The sequence below is a fragment of the Mus caroli genome, chromosome 18, assembly GCF_900094665.2.
Source record: "Mus caroli chromosome 18, CAROLI_EIJ_v1.1, whole genome shotgun sequence".
Taxonomy (NCBI): Eukaryota; Metazoa; Chordata; class Mammalia; order Rodentia; family Muridae; genus Mus; species Mus caroli.
The window spans coordinates 64,367,482-64,388,152 of NC_034587.1; the positions used below are offsets into that span (position 1 = coordinate 64,367,482).

At 41.9% G+C, this 20,671-nt stretch overlaps 2 protein-coding genes across 3 annotated transcripts in view; one reads left to right on the top strand and one right to left on the bottom strand.

The window, feature by feature from the left end:
- Positions 1-1,423, top strand: part of Psmg2 (proteasome assembly chaperone 2) — a 12,601-nt gene extending 11,178 nt beyond the window's left edge. The window contains exons 6-7 of the mRNA XM_021150754.2: positions 667-787; positions 1,138-1,423. Of these exons, the coding sequence (XP_021006413.1) occupies positions 667-787; positions 1,138-1,230 (214 nt within the window). The 3' untranslated portion in view covers positions 1,231-1,423. The remainder of the gene's footprint in view (positions 1-666; positions 788-1,137) is intronic.
- Positions 1,424-6,264: 4,841 nt separating this feature from the next.
- Ptpn2 (protein tyrosine phosphatase non-receptor type 2) overlaps positions 6,265-20,671 on the bottom strand; it is a 62,268-nt gene continuing 47,861 nt past the window's right edge. Inside the window, exons 7-10 of one of the 2 annotated variants that reach the window (XM_021151016.2) lie at positions 19,277-19,429; positions 17,814-17,980; positions 13,278-13,379; positions 6,265-6,639 (exon numbers count right to left, since the gene is read on the bottom strand). In XM_021151016.2, coding sequence (XP_021006675.1) covers positions 6,618-6,639; positions 13,278-13,379; positions 17,814-17,980; positions 19,277-19,429 — 444 coding nt within the window. In that variant the 3' untranslated portion in view covers positions 6,265-6,617. Of the gene's footprint in view, positions 6,640-12,598; positions 13,380-17,813; positions 17,981-19,276; positions 19,430-20,671 lie in introns of those variants that run through there. The other variant, XM_021151015.2, reaches the window with a different exon arrangement.

Consider the following 20,671-nt stretch of genomic DNA (forward strand, 5'->3'; position numbering starts at 1 on the left):
TTTTTTTTTTTTTTTTTTTTTTTAAGATGCACACTTTTAATCCTAGCACTCCGGAAGCAAAGACAGGAGATCTCTAGGAGTTGAAGGTCAGCCTGGGCTACATAATGTTCCAGGACAGACAGGGGTACATAGAGACCCTGCGTCAAACAGTACAAGTTATCTCTAGGGAGTGACCTTTCTTCTCCTTACTACTTCCTTCTCTTCCAGTTTTCTCTCACTGCTTTAGATTACTAAGAGTGGAGCGGAGGCTGTGTTTCACACCTGTAGTCCCGAACTTGAAACATGGAGTCAGGAGGGTCAGAAGCAGGGTCAGCTCCAGCTATGGAGCAAGTTTGAAGCCAGTCTTTGCCGCAGAAGACCTGTTAAACCAGACTGTTAATTTCAGTCGCTCTGCTTCTGAACCCACTCTCAGAGTAGGCTTTTGAAGTGGTACAGAGCATGTCTCCTGTGTTCATAGCTAAGGCTAGAGAAAGGCTGGTTTTCCTGAGAATGAGGGAGGCACACACTTGCATATTCCCCAGGCTGTAGAGTGTGTGTAGGACAGTGGGAGGTAAGGAATCTTATGATGCCATGTCTTTTCTTGTCCAACACGAGGCAGGTTGACGTACTACTGTAAGCATCTTGTGTCAGGAGAAAGCAATGAATTGTTTTTTGTATTTCTTGTAGCTGTTCTAAAGAGATCCAGATGGCAGTTCTGCTGAAATTTGTTTCAGAAGGGGACAATATCCCAGATGCGGTCAGCCTTGTGGAGTACCTCAATGAATGGCTTCAGATAATCAAACCCTGTGTAAGTTTTACTCTAGCGAAGTCTCTGTGGTTCACTCTGTGTCAGTTACTCGCATTATGTGTAAGGCAGGCTAAAGAGGTGAAAGTTTGTTCAATAAATTCATATCTCAGCATAGGCTTGAGTTTGAGCCAAACTTTTGAAAATAAGTGAGAACAGTTAACTAACCTGTTACCTCATTGTTTGGTAAACTATTTTGGCACATTATTGAGGTAAAATTTAGAAGCCTATTATTTTATATGAAGACAGAAACTTATAGCTTTGGTTTTCTTAATAATAAAAACCAGCTAAAAAGAGACCAAGAGAGATATTTGATGGTCAGCCTAAGATGAAGTGTCTTCCTGTTGTTACAGAGCGACGGCCCCATGGCGTCTGCCCTGCCTTGGAAGATCCCCAGCTCTTGGCGGCTGCTCTTTGGCAGTGGGCTTCCTCCCGCGCTGTTTTGATCTGTTTTCAGTTTCTCCCTCATCCTGCAGAGATCACAAAAGCGGCTGTTGGGTGTGTGTTGTACAGAAATTTGTGCTGCCCGGGATTGTGTTATAGTGATATATAAAACCTCGAAGCAAAGAGGTTGTAGAGGTGGTTATGTTTGTTATATACAATAAATGTAAATTCTGTACAATAAACTTTATTACCTAAGCAGTTTTATCTGGAAAGTATCCCTTTTGAATCAGTTCTATATTAACTTTCTACTTCTGCTATAATCATTATCACAAGCCTAGTGGAACATATGCCCGAGTTTACTTTACTTGAGAGATCAGAAATCCACAGACTGCCAGGCAGTGGTGGCGCACACCTTCAATCCCAGCACTTGGGAGGCAGAGGCAGGCGGATTTCTGAGTTCGAGGCCAGCCTGGTCTACAAAGTGAGTTCTAGGATAGCCAGGGCTACACAGAGAAACCCTGTCTCGAAAACCGAAAAAAATAATAAATATACTCTTCATTATAAAAATTTCAAAATAAAACAAATGTAAAATGTTCCCTAGTCACTCTTCCTGTCACGTGCCCTCATGCAAAGTAACATACTTCTAGGGTTTCTCTGTGTAGCCCTAACTGCCCTGGAGCTCACTCTGTAGACCAGGCTGGCCTCAAACTCAAGACATCCACCTGCCTCTGCCTCCTGAGTGCTGGGATTAAAGGTGTGTGCCACTATCACCTAGCCAGAAGACAAATTTTAAAACCAGGAGCGATGGCACTTGCCTTACACTTGTGGGACAGAATCAGGAGGAGCAGAAGCTCATGGTTGTCCTTAGCTACACAGCAAGTTTGATGCCAGCTGGGCTACAGAAGACCTTGTCTCAAAACAAAACAGAAAGAAACGTGTTGTTATTTACGATGATATGGATGAGGCTGGGGACACTGTGCCTGGTGAAACAAGTCAAGACTAGCCAAACACTGTGGGAGCTAAACAAGTGAGATCACAGAGCAGAGATTAAAATGGTGCCAGCCAGACGGTGGGCGTTGGGAAGAGGATAAGAACATCTTTATCAAAGAGGAGGCCTCAGTTAGACAGGAGAAATGGTTTTCTCTGAGATACACTGCATATGACGAATATGACCATGTATTGTGCTCTACACTTAACTGTTGAAAGTAAATTTCAAATAATCTTAATATAAAAAATGAGAAATAGGCCACGAGTGGTGGCTCGTGCCTTTAATCCCAGCACTTGGGAGGCAGAGGCAGGCGGATTTCTGAGTTCGAGGCCAGCCTGATCTACCGAGTGAGTTCCAGGACAGCCAGGACTACACCGAAAAACCAAAAGAGAGAGAGAGAGAGAGAGAGAGAGAGAGAGAGAGAGAGAGAGAGAGAGAGAGAGAAATAGTTGAAATGATGGATATATAATTGGCTTGAGTTATTCAATCACAGATTCCATGAGTCATAATCTCACTTCGTACCCCATCAGTACAGGTAAATATAAGTTATCAGTTTACAATTAAAATTAAAAAAATATATAGTAATTCAGTAAGGTTTGAAATAGTTAATAGTTATTTTCCAATATGTATTTGGAATGAAATGAAATTTAATTTTCCACTCCCTCTGGCCTGTAGCTTTAGCCAGTGTCAGATGATTCTCTTTTTCTCCTGCTCTCTACACTCAACATCTGTGTACACTTAACATCTGTGTACCTCCTGGACAGGGCAAGCATCTCACAGTAGCCCTGCAAGCTGTGTGTGCAGCCTCCTTGGTCTTGGCTTGCACAGGTCCTGGGAAGTCCTGGGGATTCTCACTATATTCATACCTGAGGTCAGCTGCTAACCTACACCGATGCTGGTCTAGGCCACCATCACCTCTTTCTTTTAAGAGTGGTCTTGCTCTGACTCCATTTCACTTTCCTTTTTTTTTCCTTCCTTGAGTCAGGGTCTACATCAAAGAGCTGGCTGTTCTGAAACTCATATGGACCGGGCTGTCCTTAAACTCAGAGACATCTACCTGCCTCTGCCACCTGTATGCTGGAACTAAAAATGTGTCCCACCATGCAGAGCTCAGAGTTTTTATAAAATACATTATTAAAACATTCTCCTACTTTCTGTGGGAAATCCCCCCAAAGCTAAACTCCCCTTGAAGGGAATGGTGATGGATCTTGCCAGTCTGATCCTTGAAGGGTCTTCCAGAGCAAAGACAGGAAGGGGGGAGGGGGAGGGCTCTGAAAGCCAGCATGTGGCATGGGCTCAGCCCTGATCCTGAAGAGCTGTCCTCAGTAGTAGTTGTCAAACCTATCCATGTGAGAAGCTTGTATAGGCACTGGGTGGATTGCTGAACTGCAGGACACATCTATTGAGTAAGAGAAGCTGGCAGGGAAAGGCAGGCTCTGTCATCACTGCAAAGTGACATTCTGAGGAAGCATACGTAGTACAAATGGGGAGGACATGAGCCCCACCTACAGGGATCTTGGCTTTTGTGGGTTTTTTTATTTTTGTTTATTTGTTTGTTTTTTAAAGACAGAGTCTCACCAACTTAGAAATTAGCTTAGGTTGGCCTTGAACTCCTTGTTGTGTGCCAAGTTGTCCCAGCTCAAGGGGAATGTTCAGTGGCTGACACGATGGTGCATGCCGCATGCACAGGCTCTCCTGGAGTTGACAGGCGTGACAGTGCACCATAGGTGCAGTATGCATCTGCTAAGGGCATTCACATCTTCACATCCAATGATCATGTTTGAAACTAAAATCTCATGTCCTGCTGGCTCGTGTTTGGTGAGCATTTATTTAGACTGAGTGCCTCCTATGTACAGTAAGACATCATTGACTTGTCCAGCCCCTCATTCTCCTCCAGAAGGACTCCCACCTCCCCAGCAAAACCAGCCTTTTCTCTCAGCAGTGTGTGTGTGTGAGAAGGCTAGTAATAGGATCTCAGTATCTCTTCAATAGCTCACATTTTAAAATGCTTAATTTTTTAAAAAGATTTATCTTATGTATTTGAGTACACTGTAGCTGTACAGATGGTTATGAGTCTTCATGTGGTTGTTGGGAATTGAATTTTTAGGACCTCTGCTCACTACGTCCCAACGATTTATTATTATATGTAAGTACACTGTAGCTGTCTTCAGACTCACCAGAGGAGGGCGTCAGATCTCATTACAAGTAGTTGTGAGCCACCATGTGGTTGCTGGGATTTGAGCTCAGGACCTTCGGAAGAGTGAGCAGTCAGTGGTCTTAACCACTGAACCATCTTGGCAGCCCTAAAATGTTTTTTTGTTTTTTGTTTTTTCGAGACAGGGTTTCTCTGTAGCCCTGGCTGTCCTGGAACTCATTTTGTAGACCAGGCTGGCCTCAGAAATCCACCTGCCTCTGCCTCCCGAGTGCTGGGATTAAAGGCGTGCGCCACCACGCCCGGCAAAATGCTTAATTTTAAAGCCTGTGGTGGCACATGCCTTAAATCCCAGCTCTCCGGAAGTAGAGAAAGCAGATCTCTGTGAGGTCTACAATAGTGAGTTCTAGGACAGCGTAGACTCTGTTTCAGAATAACCCTATTTAAAAAGTAATCTTAATTTTAACCTTTAAAAAAATAATAAGGTTTTGTTCTGAAACTCACAGCAGCCTTGAACTCAATTTGGTCTCCTGCCTCAGTTTCTTGAGTGTTGGAATTACAGGTATAAGCCATCATACCCGGTGGTTATACTGAAAAATTTTTTTAGATGTAGTTGTGAGAATTTTGCTTACATGTGCACCCAAGGTGGAGAAGTGAGCAAACATACTGATGCCAACAGATGCCAACTTCTGGAACATCCAACGAGAAGCTGTGCAGAAGATTGGTATAAAAATGCAGCAGACGCTACCTGGAGGGAAGTCTCTGCTGTAGACCACACCATAAGGAAACTTTTTTTTTTTTCCAGTTATTCGGGACAGGGTTTTCCTGTGTAGCCCTGGCTGTCCTGGAACACACTCTGTAGACCAGGCTGTCCTCAGAGCCTATGTGGAGGAAGTAGGAAGGGCTTTCAAGTTTACTGTGAGGCAGGCAGAGCAAATGGAATAGAGGGACTATGGGTCGTGTTCAGTGTGCAAGTTAAGCATCCAATTAGGGATGTGGATTTAAGGCTTGTGACTCTGAATAGAGATCTGGCCTGGGGTTTAAGATATTGCATGTATGTAATCAACTTCAGTGTATCTAGACTTGTCCAGAGAAGAGACCATCCACAGTCAGAATGTTAAATCCACAGACTGGAAGGTGGAGTCTTTGGAAACAGAACTGAGTGGGGGGAAGGCCAGGGAAGCCTGAGAGTTTCAGGAGTACCCAGTCTCATTACCAGAAGCTGCATGGGCCTTCTATGACTATGGTGTAAGTAAAGATCTTTTGGGGCCATTGCTGGGAGAGAGGGTGAGGGTTAAAAAAAAAAAGTCAGATGCTAATGGGGTGAGGATCAAGAGAGGAAGGAGTGAGTTAAGGGCAATTCTTTCGGCACTGGAAAGACAGCCTGCTGTGCTACTCTGTGGGGCAGTAAGCTTTTAAGGAAGGATAAACTGGGCATACATGTAAGATTTTTAAAGGATGGTTTGAGTTTCTCCAGCTACCAAGTGTCACTGTCATCTGACAATTGATTAGAACACATTTAAAACCCAATATTCACTGTGCACATAGATGGGAACTAAGCCAAAAGCCACAGGTGGGAAGGGACCTCAGGCATCTCTATATGAGGAAATGCTTAGGTTTGGGAATGTGGTGTCCAACACAGGAAGTCGGTGATGTTAAAAGCCTGTTGGGCTTGCTGACTTGAATGCTGACCACAAGGCAATGCTGTTCTAAGTACAGTTAAGACTGATGTTTTCCTAAGGAACAGCGGCGATGTTGTAACCTTTCTGTTGATGATTTTACCTAGCTAGTATACTTAGGAGAAGAAGACTACTGAAGACTACTGACATTGAACTGATTTCAATGTCAATGCCAGGTAGGTTCTAGATATAAAAAAAATGTAGTAAACCCATGTGAAAATATTCACTATTTGAATTACAGCTGACCTGAGATAACACACATACACACACACACACAAACCAACATAGTCTATTTAATAAAAATATTTAATGCTGCCAAAAAGTATAAAAATACATTAGGAATGGCAGTACAATACAAAGTAGTCGCTCCTAATTTATTTCCTTTACATCTTTCTACATTTCATACACATGTTAAAAAACAATACATCAAATTAAAGGGTTTTGCAAGTCTTCTGCTGGTGGCGTTCTTCATCCCCTGGATGGAAAGCTTACTTTGTAAACAGACAACTTGTGAGGCAATCTACAGGGTTAGCAAGCCTCACTTTAGTTTCCGGAGTGGGCTTCAGGTCTTGCTTTGCACATCAAAGGTTCAAATTTTATAGCTGCAGAATAGTCTCAAGTCATGAACATTTAGGTGTCTGTCAATCTTGGCCTAAAACATAAAATAAGAAGTCATCTATTCAATCCATGGCCACCACACACACAGATGTACATAGATAGAGACAAACACAAAATAACTAAGACTGAACTAAAAAAGTCAACAACAACAAAAATCATTCCAACATGGCACATCCAAGAACACCAAGTGCTTCCTTCCAGAATGGCACGTTTCCAAATGGAAGCGTGGCTGTGAGACAGACTGCTCTGAGGCGCCGGGACTCACTTCTTCAGTAACTACACACTGAATCTTTTAGGCCATCCTGTCTTAACTCAAGAAATGACCTCTACATGATAGGCTAAGAGACAGACAAGTTTAAAAAAAAATAATGCAGCCACAAGAAATAGCAAGGTTTTATTCCATGTGCTAGACTTACCCATACTTTGATTGCAAAGTCTAATCCAGTTTGGACAATCACTGTAACACTGCCGGAAACAGTTTAAATATACAGTTTGCACATAAAGTTGGCTTGTTATCTCTGAATCAGATTTCCAGCATTTAGATTTTCTCCTGAAGGAGAATGCTAATGATTATAACTACTAGAACTAAGTAAAACGTGATAGCTCAGTGCAATTTAATGCTGGGGTGGGGCACCATTTAAACAAGAGAGAGCCAGAGGGAGTGACCATTAAGAGCAGTAGTCTTTGCTGATATTTCAATTGTTTGCCAGTGGTCAAAGCTTTGGGGAGATTAAAGGTATTTCCATTTTTGTACCAATCCCAGCCCCTTCCTCCCTCCACCCTCCCTCTCTCCCTATGAAAATCCTTGTCACTACTGTATCACTGTATAAACAGGCGATACACTAGATCCCCGCCACTTAGGCTCCCTCCCCAACCATGAGAATGAAGTTCTTCCTGTCTACTCGCTTGTTTCTCCATAGGCAGGCAGATCTACCAAGCCCCTGTGGTGGTCTACAAAGTCTTGTTTGATTTCCCAACAGTAATTCTCTGCAGTGTTCTCATTAGGGAACCATACTCTTTAGATAGCAATGGGTCCCAGGACCTGGGACCAAACGGCTGGTTCTGACTCTGGCAGAATGTGGAACCGAACAGAAAGGAATGAAGTGGGGCTTTGGTACAGAAACGTTCTGGTACGCCATTGTCAGTGAAGCATTGTAAAAGGGATTTCCCCCCTCCACTAGTGGGGTGTCTACTATTTCCTCGCTTAAACATCTGGTTTAAGTAAATACACAGTGGAGTAGCACAATGAGCCTGAGCCTTGGACGGACTGAAACCACAGCCTGGAGTCTGCATCTCAGCTCTATCTGCATAGGCTGGAAAATAAGGCTTGAGTCACGCCTCCACCGGGGTTTCTTATCTGAAAATATGGCTGGCATTATTTAAAGTGTTGTGAAGTGCTCTTTCTTTCTCTCTCACATACACACGAGTTATCCTTTCCTAGTGTTTGTTAAATACACATTTACCAAGAATAATAAATTTGCCATTTAACAGACACAGTGTGGTTTTTGAAACTCATTACTTCTTTTCAAATAGTGTTTAGGGGTAGCAAAATAAGAGGAAATCAATGGAACAGCTTCTAAGAAATGACTTTATTTGTAAGACTATTAAGATAAATGGCTTTTTAGATAATTCTATTATATTCACTTGAATGGAACTTCACCATTTTATTTTTAATAAGGCAAAAGTAAAATGGGTGAGCAAACCAAGCAATGAGCTACGTGGGTATCCTGGGGGCTGGCTGTTTCTGTGCTGCAGTGGCAAATGCTGGCGTATTCTTTCTTGCCCATGTTAGAGGGAAAGTCAGACTGCATTAAGTTGTTTTGCCACACAACATTTACATTAGCATCCGACTGAGATTGTCCAGGGCTAACCGAGGTGAGCCAAGCATGCTTTAAAGGAACTTACCTAGGCTTCCTCTCCTCAACTTTCCACACTGAAAGACTTTTTAAAATAGTCATTTAAAATATCAACAGCAGCCGGGCGTGGTGGGGCATGCCTTTAATCCCAGCACTCAGGAGGCAGAGGCAGGCAGATTTCTGAGTTTGAGGTCTACAAAGTGAGTTCCAGGACAGTCAGAGCTATACAGAGAAACCCTGTCTCAAAAAACCAAAAAAAAAAAAAAAAGGAAAAAAAGTATCAACAGCATCACGGGTCTTAAAGCAGGCGGCATCCAAGCAGACCCTACCGGTGGCGGTGGCCTCACACCTCACTGCTCAGAATCAACTGTGAACTTTACAACCAAGCAGAGCTTCAGAGTCAGAACTCAGATGGTCCAGGCTCTTTAAATCCTAAACATCAGCTTACACAAAGCCTCTTAGGCTGGTCTAGCTTTCCACTTAAGCACTGTTCACAATGGCTGGTGGCACTGTGCTGGGACAAGAACAGCCAGGAAAAAAACCCCAACCTGTGGAGAACAGTGGGTCATCTTCCGAACAGCCATGGCTAAGAGAAGGCACTAATGCAGAAGGCTGGAAGCTGCTCAGGGCCCAGGAAGGAAGACTGCTGGCCATGAGGCAAGTTCTCTGATTGGGGACAGGCTCCAGTGCAGAGCAGCAATGAATGAGGGCCCAGCCTGAGTCTCTCATTCCATATTCAGGGGACAGTTAGAGACAGCTGTGACTCTAGGTGTGGTGCTGCATGGTATAAACCAAAGACTAGTGTGAGGAAGAACCATGGCATCTGACTCAAATGAGTGCATTCAGGGACAGGGTGGACGGAAAGGCCTCCTCGGGAGCAAGCCACTGCCAATAACCAAGGCCTGCGTTTCAAGTAATAAGATGACAAATTTAATGAGAAAAAAAAAATCATTTCTATTTTGAAAAAAAAAAAAGTATATACAAGATTCTATGACAAAGCCATATAAAGGAGTCTCAAAAATAAGAGACTTTGTTAGGCGTTGGCATGTAAATAGAATGGACATTTCTGTTGGTATTTTGTTCCATGCTATGAACAGATGAATCAAGCTCAGCCAGATGAAGGCCCTGGGGAGCCCTTCCTTCCCACAGATATAGACACTACTCACCAGGACCCAGAGATGGCCCTACTCGGAGGAGGTATGAACCAAGCTTGACTAACGGCCTGAAATCTTATCTACGGTTTTAAAATAATCTCTGTAAGATTTATACTTGAAAGCTGTGTGCACAGTGTGTACCTGTGGTGTTAGCTGCTCAACAGGCTGAGGTAGGAAAGTCATTTGAGCTGAGTTTAAGGCCAGGCATGGGCAATGGCAAGGCACTATCTCAACACACATACAAAAAAAAAAAAAAAAAGAATATACAAGCCTACCCAAAACAACAACTACAAATAAAGATTTGTATCAGTAAGTAACAAATTAAGGCAATGTAGATCTTCAGTCTGCAATGTCTTGACCGAAATGTAAACTTGTTAAGTGGATTGTATACAATGGCCCCTAAAAAAGTACTTTTACTGCCATTAGGTTCCAGTCTCTCTGCAGAATCTACGCAGAGCTATTTTTAAAGCAGTCAGCTGTAGCCTTTTTGTGCCTGGCAGAAAATGGGAGCCAGCACCCTGGGACTGGTGCTAAAAGCAAACAAGGAAAATGAAATGACAACCAGAGGGCTGTTCCGTGTCGTAACTTGAAACGTGGGCCACAGTTCTGAACTCATAGCACTAGCTTTACTTTAAGACAAAGGGCCGAGCCGAGTGCATGGAAGCTGAGCTCAGGAATTAGGACCTTTCCTCTGACGAATCTTCAGAGCACAGCTGTTTGGACAAAAACTGATTAATACTAGTCTTCACATCTTTTCATGTTCACTGTTTGATACATGAGGTGACACATAACGGAATGGATAAAAAGATAGAAGAACTGAGAACTGTGGAAAACCTGACAAATGTGTAAAGTTTCTGCTGAATGTAGAAATGATGCATATGCATATTTTAAAAAAGGAATGTACTTTTACACTTTAGGTTTGAGTATGGATAGAAATCAGGAGGCAGAGATAACACAGTACCTGGTGAATCTTGGGGCGGGGGCAGGGGGTGGGGGGTAACGACACATATCCACAGGCATGACCACAAGTGTGACCACCGACATTTACAGCAAGGTGGGAAGAAATAGGAAGTGAGGATTCTTTCCAGTAAATAGTAAGCCCCTTTAAAAAGCCTATTTCTTTTCCCAAATTAAAAAACAAAAACAACAACAACAACAAAAAAAAAAACCCAAAAAAACTATTATTCTAAAATTAGTTAAAATAAGCAGATACCGAGACTGGTGCACACTGTGTTTAAAGCCATGGACCCATCAGAAACTGCTAGCATCCCTTCTCTGCCCAGCACCCTTCTCTCATCACCACAGCACATCTCATACAGGCTCAGGATTATGCCAGTGGCACTGTCTGTACCTTTAGTAAGCAACATGACAGTGTGACTTAAAGGTTCTCCTGTTAAAACTCATCCTTAAAGATGTGTTCAGGGGAGAAAGACGGGCTCTGGGGAGGAGCCAAAGGAATCCTCACAAACATAAAATACACACCAAGACGCAGAAAGAGTGGTGCTCAATGCTATCTCTAGAAAGCATATCGTCCAGGGAAGGACTGGTCTCAGTATTTTCTTGTGGGAAGTTTTTAGCTGAGGCTATCTTCAGTTGGATTGCTTTCTTTCAAGACAGGATCTCAATGTATATTTCTGGCTGCCTTATGTGGACCAGACAAGCCTTGCACTCAAGGGATCTGCCTGTCTTGGTTCTTAGTGTTGAGATTAAAGGTGTACGCCACCTTATCTGGCTTCAACTCAAGTTTTAATAAGGTCTAGTAGGATAACATACTACATTTTGGAAAAACAAGCCGGTAAGTATTAGAAAGCTCAAAACCAATAGCCATCTAATTCTAAAGCCTCCGTTTAAACATGGGACTAAACAGACAAGAGGAAGCACCCTTCTTACCTGCTCTCCATTTCAAAGCTTTAGGACAGCTATACTGAGTCAGGACACACACAGACATCATATGCTTTTTGAGACTGCTTTTCAAGGCCATTCACAATTTCTAGCTATACCTATGGTGTTCAAACTGCATTAAGAAATTAACTTTCTCGTTTAAACTAATTAAGATTTACAACGCACTTTTACGTGATATATAAAAGAGATGAAGCAGCAATGCTGTCCTAGCGGTTTGGAACCTTTCCACCAAGCAGGGTTTGAAACCACCAAAACCCAATTAGTGGTTATGCTTTAAAAATACTCATTACAAAGGTAAGGGACAATATAAGTTTGTACACCATTGTACTATTTATTGAACTTGTAAAGAAATTAAATTTTTTTTTACTTCAATATTTCAGTCTAGTGAACTGAAATCAAAAGTATAAAACACTGGTTCCTTTAACTTACTAACCATAATTTATCCCGTCTGGGTAATTACATTAACATTTTCACAAAAAATTAACAGTGTAGTCATGCACGGGCTTTACTTTACAGAAATCAGAATGTTTTTAAACCACTTCAGTTTCTGAGACAGTGTTTCTTGCAGTCCTGGCTGGCCCCAAACGCTGGGGCTAGCTATGTAGTTGAAGCTGGCCTTGAACTTGTGAGCCTTCTGCCTCTATCTCCCAAAAGCTGAGATGACAGGTTTACTCCATTAAATATGGCTAAGAATTGATTTCTTATTCTTGGTGTTGTCTGATCTCTCCTCCATCACCTCTATTTTTCTCTTATCTTTAAAGATAGGACCTTGCTATGTAGTTTTGGCTGGCTTCAAACCATTGAGCCTCTTGTTTTAGCTTCCTGAACACTGTGTGTGCTACCACATCCTGCAGAAACCAAGTTTTTGTTTGTTTTCAACTATGTTTTGACCAACTGTCACTTAACTATGCCAGAAAAAAAACAATTTCCTTCAATGACATGTTTAGAAAATTTTTTTCTTTTTAAAATAAGATAAAGCATAAATAGAAAGGAAATAAGAATGTGTAGTAGACTTAGCTTGCTTATAGTTTCAACTGCCTCTATCAAACGTCTGCTTAGGAAAGGGAAAATGTATTCGGTATACAACTGAGTCAACATACAATTTATTTTTCTATGATAACAGACTTTCAAATTGAACCTTTAAAAAGTACATTTAACTACAAAAGTAAGATTAAATAGGTACTTATAAAATATATTTACCCTAAAATGGTTATATAAAGTTGTAATGCCCATTTCAACAGTACATTACACATTACATACATTGTTTAAAGGATATTTTCTTTCCATTAATAATGTAGAAAAAAACCACAATGTTTATTGCTTATATCAAGTGCAGGTTAAAATCCAGAAGGCCTCCAAAAGCCAATCCTTGGGATAAAGGCTTTCTCAATATACTGGTGTGAACGCAGCTGTAAGAAGGAACAGTTTCCAACAAGCATGCTTGTCTTTATTGTGAGCCATTGACAGTCTGGGTCTCAGAGGAACCTGCAGTGCTGAGTCCTGAGATGCTGGGCTTGTGACTGTAATATCCCTTATCTGGCTGACGTCTACTCTAGCGCAGTGTTTCTGGGTATGAGGCATTGCTAACAAACCCTTGAGATGAATGCACCACTGTCAGCTACTAGTGCAGAAAGGTGCTGGGTAAAACTATTAATTTATAGAACATTTAGTGAAAAAGCAGTGTCCAGCCAACCAAAGCGCCAACCAAAATGACTGACACAAACCCCATCTTAGTGAGAATAGGTTGCCAATATAACCACCTTTTTCTTTTTCGTTCAGTTTCATTTAGCCTCTGTTTCATCTGTTGCACCTTCTGAGCCGTCGTAGCCTTTCTATCCTCTCGAATACGTTTCCGTAGAATGCTGTGAATAGAAGAAACAAGTGAGTGTCTGCACCTCAGGCCTTCATCACACTGACAGTAGGGCCCAGGCCACCATCAAACCATGGACACTCATTTGTGTGCTCTCCATCTCATTCAAACAGTGTACTGCAGTAACAAAAGGAAGGCCGGGCTGCTCCGCAGGCCAGTGGTGTGCTCCCACAGTTCAGGGTCATGTCTGCTGGACCTGAAGCTAAGACAGACATGTTTTCTGAGCACTCCGCTTTCCTTTTCTGAGCACTCCGCTTTCCTCTCTACCAAGAGGGGACAGACTGGAGATTCTCTGCATTTGGTCCTGTTGCGTGACAGCATATGAAAATTCAATGTCCTTTGACAAATACAGTTGACAATTTTTATGAATGCTGTGTTTGGAGGTTACCCAGTCTTCTCTTTGACCATACGTACATCTAGCACCCATTTTCCTGTCCAACATAGAATTTTGTTTCAATGAAAGTTCTCTGACATCCATTGAAAAATGGCCAATGTCAACATGTCAGCCATTTACTCTCTTCCTCTAGAAAAAAAATCTCACAAAACCCATCTCTTTTCACTCACTGTGTGTGGTGGCAAAGGCCTGGCCAGCTTCAGTCTTGGCAGTCTTTTTTTTTTTTTTTTTTTTTTTGGTTTTTTGAGACAGGGTTTCTCTGTGTAGTCCTGGCTATCCTAGAACTCACTTTGTAGACCAGGCTGGCCTGGAACTCAGAAATCTGCCTGCCTCTGTCTCCCAAGTGCTGGGATTAAAGGCATGTGCCACTATGCCCGGCTTGGCAGTCATTTTTTTAAGTCACAGCTTTGAACATGCAGCTTGATTTAAAAAAAAATCTTGACGGGCTCTTCAATGTCTACTAGATCACAAGACCTTTTCTATTCAAAGAATTTAACTTGAATCTAACCAAGAACAATTATTAGAGAAATCCAAACTATAAGGCATGCTAAAAGATCATCTTTCAGACAGAGGAGAAAACAGTGGGGGATCTGCTTTGACTAAGAGCACCAAGGCATCAGATCTCATTCAGATCCAAGCGTGCGCCTTGACTAGATGTAGGATTAATGATTTGCTTTGAGACAGGATCACATTATGTAAGCATGGCTATCCTTGAACTTGAGATTCTCCTGCTTCTGCCTCCTCTAAGTACAGGCGTACAGGGAGGGAGAGGGAGGAGGAGAAAGAGAGGTATAAACCTATAGAGGTCAGAGGACACTATGAGAAGTTGGGTATCTTCCTTCTACAGTGGGACTCAGTGAGCAAACTTATGTCATTAGGCTTCTATTTGCTGGCTGGCATTTTTGTTTTGTTTTGTTTTGTTTTGTTTTGTTTTGTTTTGAGACACGGTTTCTTTGTGTAGCCCTGGATGTCCTGGAACTCAGTATGTAGCCAAGGATGACGTTGCTCTTCAGTCTTGTAATTACACGTGTGTACCATCAAGGTCCACTTCCTTATGTGGTGCTGGAGATGTACCTCTGGGTTTAGAGCATGCTGGGTAAGCACTCGACCACCTGAAAACAATTTTAATTTATCTTATGTGCATTGGTGTTTTGCCTGCACATATGTCTGTGTGCCGGGGCCAGATTCCATGGAACAGGAGTTAGACAGCTGTGAGCTGCCACGTGGGTGCTGGGAATTGAGCAACCCCTGCTCATAAGCGCTGAGCTCGAGATTAATTTAGTAATGATTGGTTAATTGAACCTCATAATACATGAGCTATATGAGGACTGTGTGTGCTTATCTTGTAAATCCTGTGGCATCTTGCTTGTCTTTTTATTCTTTACACAAACAGCTGCCCATGCCTGTGTGAACGCTGTGTATTTACTTCTGAGTTGGGAAAGATATATGCTAAAATTTGCACTACGAACTGAAAATTCACCACAACTGTTAAGATTGTGCATATGCAAAAACATCTAAGAGTACACGAGGGAGTCAGCCCATGTGCATTGATCTCCTTTAGCCAGGATGTGAGGAGCTACAAGCTTTAAACTTGCTCGGGGAGTCACAGCTACTACAGCACAGCAGTAAGTGAGGAGTTAAGACCCTACAGTAAAATACATCATGTAGCTGTGTACTGAAATGTTAGCTTTTATAAAATTCAGTGAGACAATTATTTTCTTCCTGCTATAGGGACTGAGCCCAGGCCTTATGGATAATGAATGCGGGTTCTGTTGCTGAGACCTGCCCACAGTCCCAGGCATGTGAATTCTGACTACTTTCATGGGACAGCTCAGAACCTTCATCTTACAAAGATAGCCTCATAACACTATCCACAATAAAAGACACAAGAGGAAGACAATAAAAGTCATCAGAAAATGGGGTAAAAAAAGAACTCATTCATGCACCAGGATACTAACTTCGTAACGTATGTTTGAAGTGCTGTGGACATACAGTTAATTGTTTTATGTAATTCTGGAGAAAAAAAAATAGTCCACGATGGAAATTCAATTAGGTTTTTGGGTTTTTTTTTTTTTTTTTTTTTTTTTGGTTTTTCAAGACAAGGGTTTCTCTGTATAGCCCTGCCTGCCCTGGAACTCACTTTGTAGACCAGGCTGGCCTCGAACTCAGAACTCCACCTGCCTCTGCCTCCCATGTGCTGGGATTAAAGGCATGCACCATCACTGCCTGGCCAATTAGGTTTTTTTTTGTTTTGTTTTGTTTTGTTTGGTTTTTCGAGACAGGGTTTCTCTGTATAGCCCTGCCTGCCCTGGAACTCACTTTGTAGACCAGGCTGGCCTCGAACTCAGAACTCCACCTGCCTCTGCCTCCCGAGTGCTGGGATTAAAGGCATGCACCATCACTGCCTGGCCAATTAGGTTTTTTTTTTGTTTGTTTGTTTGTTTTTGGTTTTTCGAGACAGGGTTTCTCTGTGTAGCCCTGGCTGTCCTGGAACTCACTTTGTAGACCAGGCTGGCCTCGAACTCAGAAATCCGCCTGCCTCTGCCTCCCGAGTGCTGGGATTAAAGGCGTGCACCACCACGCCCGGCTCAATTAGGTATTTTTATACAACTCATTTTCTGTATTATACTATTTATTTTTATCACCTAATTACACTAACTTCTGTATATAAGCAGTATTGGAACTTTTGTTGTCTCTAAACAATAGCTTTTCAATTTATCATTACTATGTTTTCAAATTTTTATTTCTTGGGCTGGAGAAATGGATCAGTGGTTAAGAACACTTGTTCTTGCAAATGAGCCAGGGCAAATTCCCAGTATTAACTTGGTAGTTCACTATCTGAATGATCAGTTTAAAGGACCTGACACCCTCTTCTGGCCTCTGTGGGTATCAGGCACACATGTGGTGTACATACAGCCACAAACTCATATATGTAAATTAAATAAATCTAAATAAAAATTAAAAACCAAAAGCCTAAGGAAGCTTGTCTTAGGGTTTCTATTGTTGTGAGGAAATACCATGATCATGGCAACTTTCACAAAAACAAAACACGTAACTGGGGCTGGCTCACAGTTTCAGAGGTTCAGTCCATTCTCCTCATGGTGGGAAGCCTGGCAGTGGGCAGGCAGACATGGTGCTGGAGGAGCTGAAAGCTCTGCATCTTGAACCAAAGGCCACCAGAAGACTGTCTTCCCCAGGCAGCCCGGAGCCTAATCTCCTCAACCCTGGATGGAGCTCGAGCACAGGACCGCAAAAAGCCCATCCCCACAATGATTGATTTCCTCCAACAAAGCCACTCCAGGGCTGGAGAGATGGCTCAGCGGGTAAGAGCACTGACTGCTCTTCCGAAGGTCCTGAGTTCAAATCCCAGCAACCACATGGTGGCTCACAACCACCGGTAATGAGATCTGATGCCCTTTCCTGGCATGTCTGAAGTCAGCTACAGTGTACTTAGGTACACTGTAAATAGTCTTTACTCCCACGTGAAGGGTTTTACATTTTTATTTCCAACATTTTTAGTTCTATGTGTGTGCATTCAGGTATGTGCCATTAGAGGAGCAAGCAGGGACTGAGCAAGCGAGCAGAAATGACCAGAGGGAGCAGGGCTGACCAGAGTGAACTCTTGTTCAATTCCCAACAACTATTGTACAGCTACAGTGTACTCACATACATAAAATAAATAAATCTTTAAAAAAAAAAGCCACTTCAAGGCCACATCTCCTAATAGTGCCACCTCCCATGGACCAAGCACACTCAAACCACATAAGGACCTTGGATCCCAAAAAAGCTGGAGTTACAGTTGGTAACTGGGATTAAAGGCATGCACAACCACTGCCCAGCCCTGCCCTGTACCGGCTTTCTTATGGTGACAGAAAACTCTCTGAAGATATTTATGTCATCACATACCACCTAAACATCTGACACAAGTAAAAGGTGCATTAACTGTCTGGACACAGGTGGTCCTGTCGCAAACTCCCTGAATGTAATAACCACCCGCGTCTCTTGGGAGGCTAGCATGTGTGTGGCACATACCTCTCACTGCTCTCCTCCACAGTATCCTGCACCTTCGAAGGAAGGCCTGTTAACTGCTCATCTTCGGAACCTATTCTCTTCCCATTGTACTTCTCAACCATCACTCTGTTCTGTGAGTGATCACAAACAGGAGATAAATCTTCTTTAGAAAGTTCTTTCCACCGATTCTAGGTATAGAGCAGAAATAAAAAACAATAAAATTTATTTTCTTTAAATCACAATCTACAAATTTCAATTATTCAATATGAGGCAAGGAACAGATAGGTAGACCTGACATTAACTTTTATCCCAGCACTTGCCCACAAACACAAACATATACATATACATTAAAAATAATCACATATAATTGATTTAAAAGATGTATTCTATTTTTTAAAAACAATTTATTTATTATATTTAAGTACACTGTAGCTGTCCTCAGACACATCAGAAGAGGACATCAGATCTCATTACGGATGGTTGTGAGCCACAATGTGGTTGCTGGGATTTGAACTCAAGACCTTAGGAAGAGCAGTCAATGCTCTTAACTGCTGAGCCATCTCTCTAGCCCCCTAAAAGATGTATTCTATTTTAAATCTGATATTTATAAATAGATAGTCAAAGTGTAGTGGATTAAGATTGTTGTTTTCTATCTAGATATGTCTTTATTATGGTCAGACTATACAGGGAAGGACATACTGTTATTTCCCTTTCTACCTTACACTTTTCCTTATCACATGATACTAAGTTCTGATACTCTTTGAGCTTACTGTCTATAAATGTACAATTAAAACCCGCTGACAATGTCACCATCAGATATGTAAAGTTTACTCCTAGCACTTTATGTCTGTAGTAAGAACTGAAGTTATTCAGCTATAAAGTACCTACATAGAGAAAGTCTTTACTCCCACATGAAGGGTTTAAAATTTTTATTTCCACCATTTTTAGTACTATGTGTGTGCATTTAGATATGTGCATATGACTGTATATGCCATGAGGGGCCAGAGATGCTGGATCTCCTGGAGCTGCCCGACATGAGTTCTTGGAACACACTTGGGTGCTCTGGAAAAGCAGTAAGTGCTTGTGACCTGTGACCACTTAGCCATCTCCTCAGGCCTCTACAGCAAGTTTTTTCTAAGATAAAAGTACTTACGTTTTCTGTTGGTTTTTTTTCTTTCAATAATTAAATGCTGAAATCTTCTCATATGAAAAAAAATATTTTAATTGAATCTTGTTTCCACTGAGGAAACAAGTATATATGGATATATGTGTCTTATATACATATAAAAAAAATTTAAGTCAGGATCTCATTGTATAGACCAGGCTGGTCTTGAACTCTTGGTGACTAGCTTTCATCTTTGCCTCTTCAACTGTGGAAATTTTTATGAATTCTAGACAGTCAGCTGGATCTACCAAATTAAGTAGGGGAAGGATGAGGATTTAGATGGAACCTGGTTATTTGACACTAATGACAGTGAGTTTACCTGTATATTTGAATCTCCTTTTGTGTACTTTGCTCCTTCTATTATGGCCATGTAGGAGAATCTGAGCTGGTCCGGTGTCTGAATAAGTCCCATTCGATACTTTCTCATATTCAGTAATAATTGTTTCACATTAACATCCTCTCCTTTTTCCATCTGCAAGAAAGGTAAAACCAAGTTGTTTTGAGTTGAGAAAACAAAAGCAGTATAAGGCCACCCACTGCTCAGACCTTAGCTGTGACCAGACTCCTTCTTAAAAGGAGGATAACTTAACACACACACACATATGGGGGGTGGGGGGGAGAAATATGCACACAGACACCCAGATATGACTATGATAATTTATATAGTTTTAAAAAATGGTTTTGTCAGAAATAAAGTTTGTTGCTCAGTGCCCTTCCCCATCTTCAAATCTGGACCAAAGACATGCTTTATGGATGTACAGCAGACACTAAAAAGATGGCAGGAAATAGGAAAGCACTGACCCACAAAAATACCTCTGAGGCATCAAACCAGCTCTGCACTGCTGATCTGGTTTTAGAAACGACCCATAAACTGAAGCAAAGGAAGGATGAGCAAGGCACAGCTGGTAGGGAGCAGGTATGATCATCCAATGCAGTTTGAACCTCATGAACCCTTAAATGCTAGGAAAGCACTCTGCCGATCCGCCAGACCGCCGGTTCTCATAACCCAGTTTTAATATTCATCATTAACAGAATCTACTGACTTTAAGCAAAAGGTTAATTTTATTAGTAAACGAGTTTTGGTTTTTTGTTGTTGTTTTTTAAAGATTTGTGAGTGCATGTGTATGTGTGTATGCCTAGTGTGTAGACATGCACACAGCGGCCAGAAGACAGCATGTGGGGGGCTGGTGAGATGGCTCAGTAGGTAGGAGCACCCGACTGCTCTTCCGAAGGTCTGAAGTTCAAATCCCAGCAACCACATGGTGGCTCACAACCACCCGTAATGAGATCTGATGCCCTCTTCTGGTACATCTGAAGACAGCTACAGTGTACTTACATATAATAAATAAAATAAATCTTTAAAAAAAAAAAAAAAAGAAGACAGCATGTGATCCCTGGAGCTGGAGTGGGTTGTGAGTCACCCACTGTGGGTGCTAGAACTGAACATTAGTTTGCTAAAGAGCAGCAACTGTCCTTAATCACTGAGCCACCTCTCAGCTCTAACAATTCAGGTTTTGATTGAAACTATAACTTGTCTAGGCAAAATGTTAAAGTAGTCCTTTAGGGTTTGTTTAAGCATAATAATTTATTATTTTTTTTAAAGATTTATTTATTGCCGGGCATGGTGGCACATGCCTTTAATCCCAGCACTTGGGAGGCAGAGGCAGGCAGATTTCTGAGTTCGAGGCCAGCCTGGTCTACAAAGTGAGTTCCA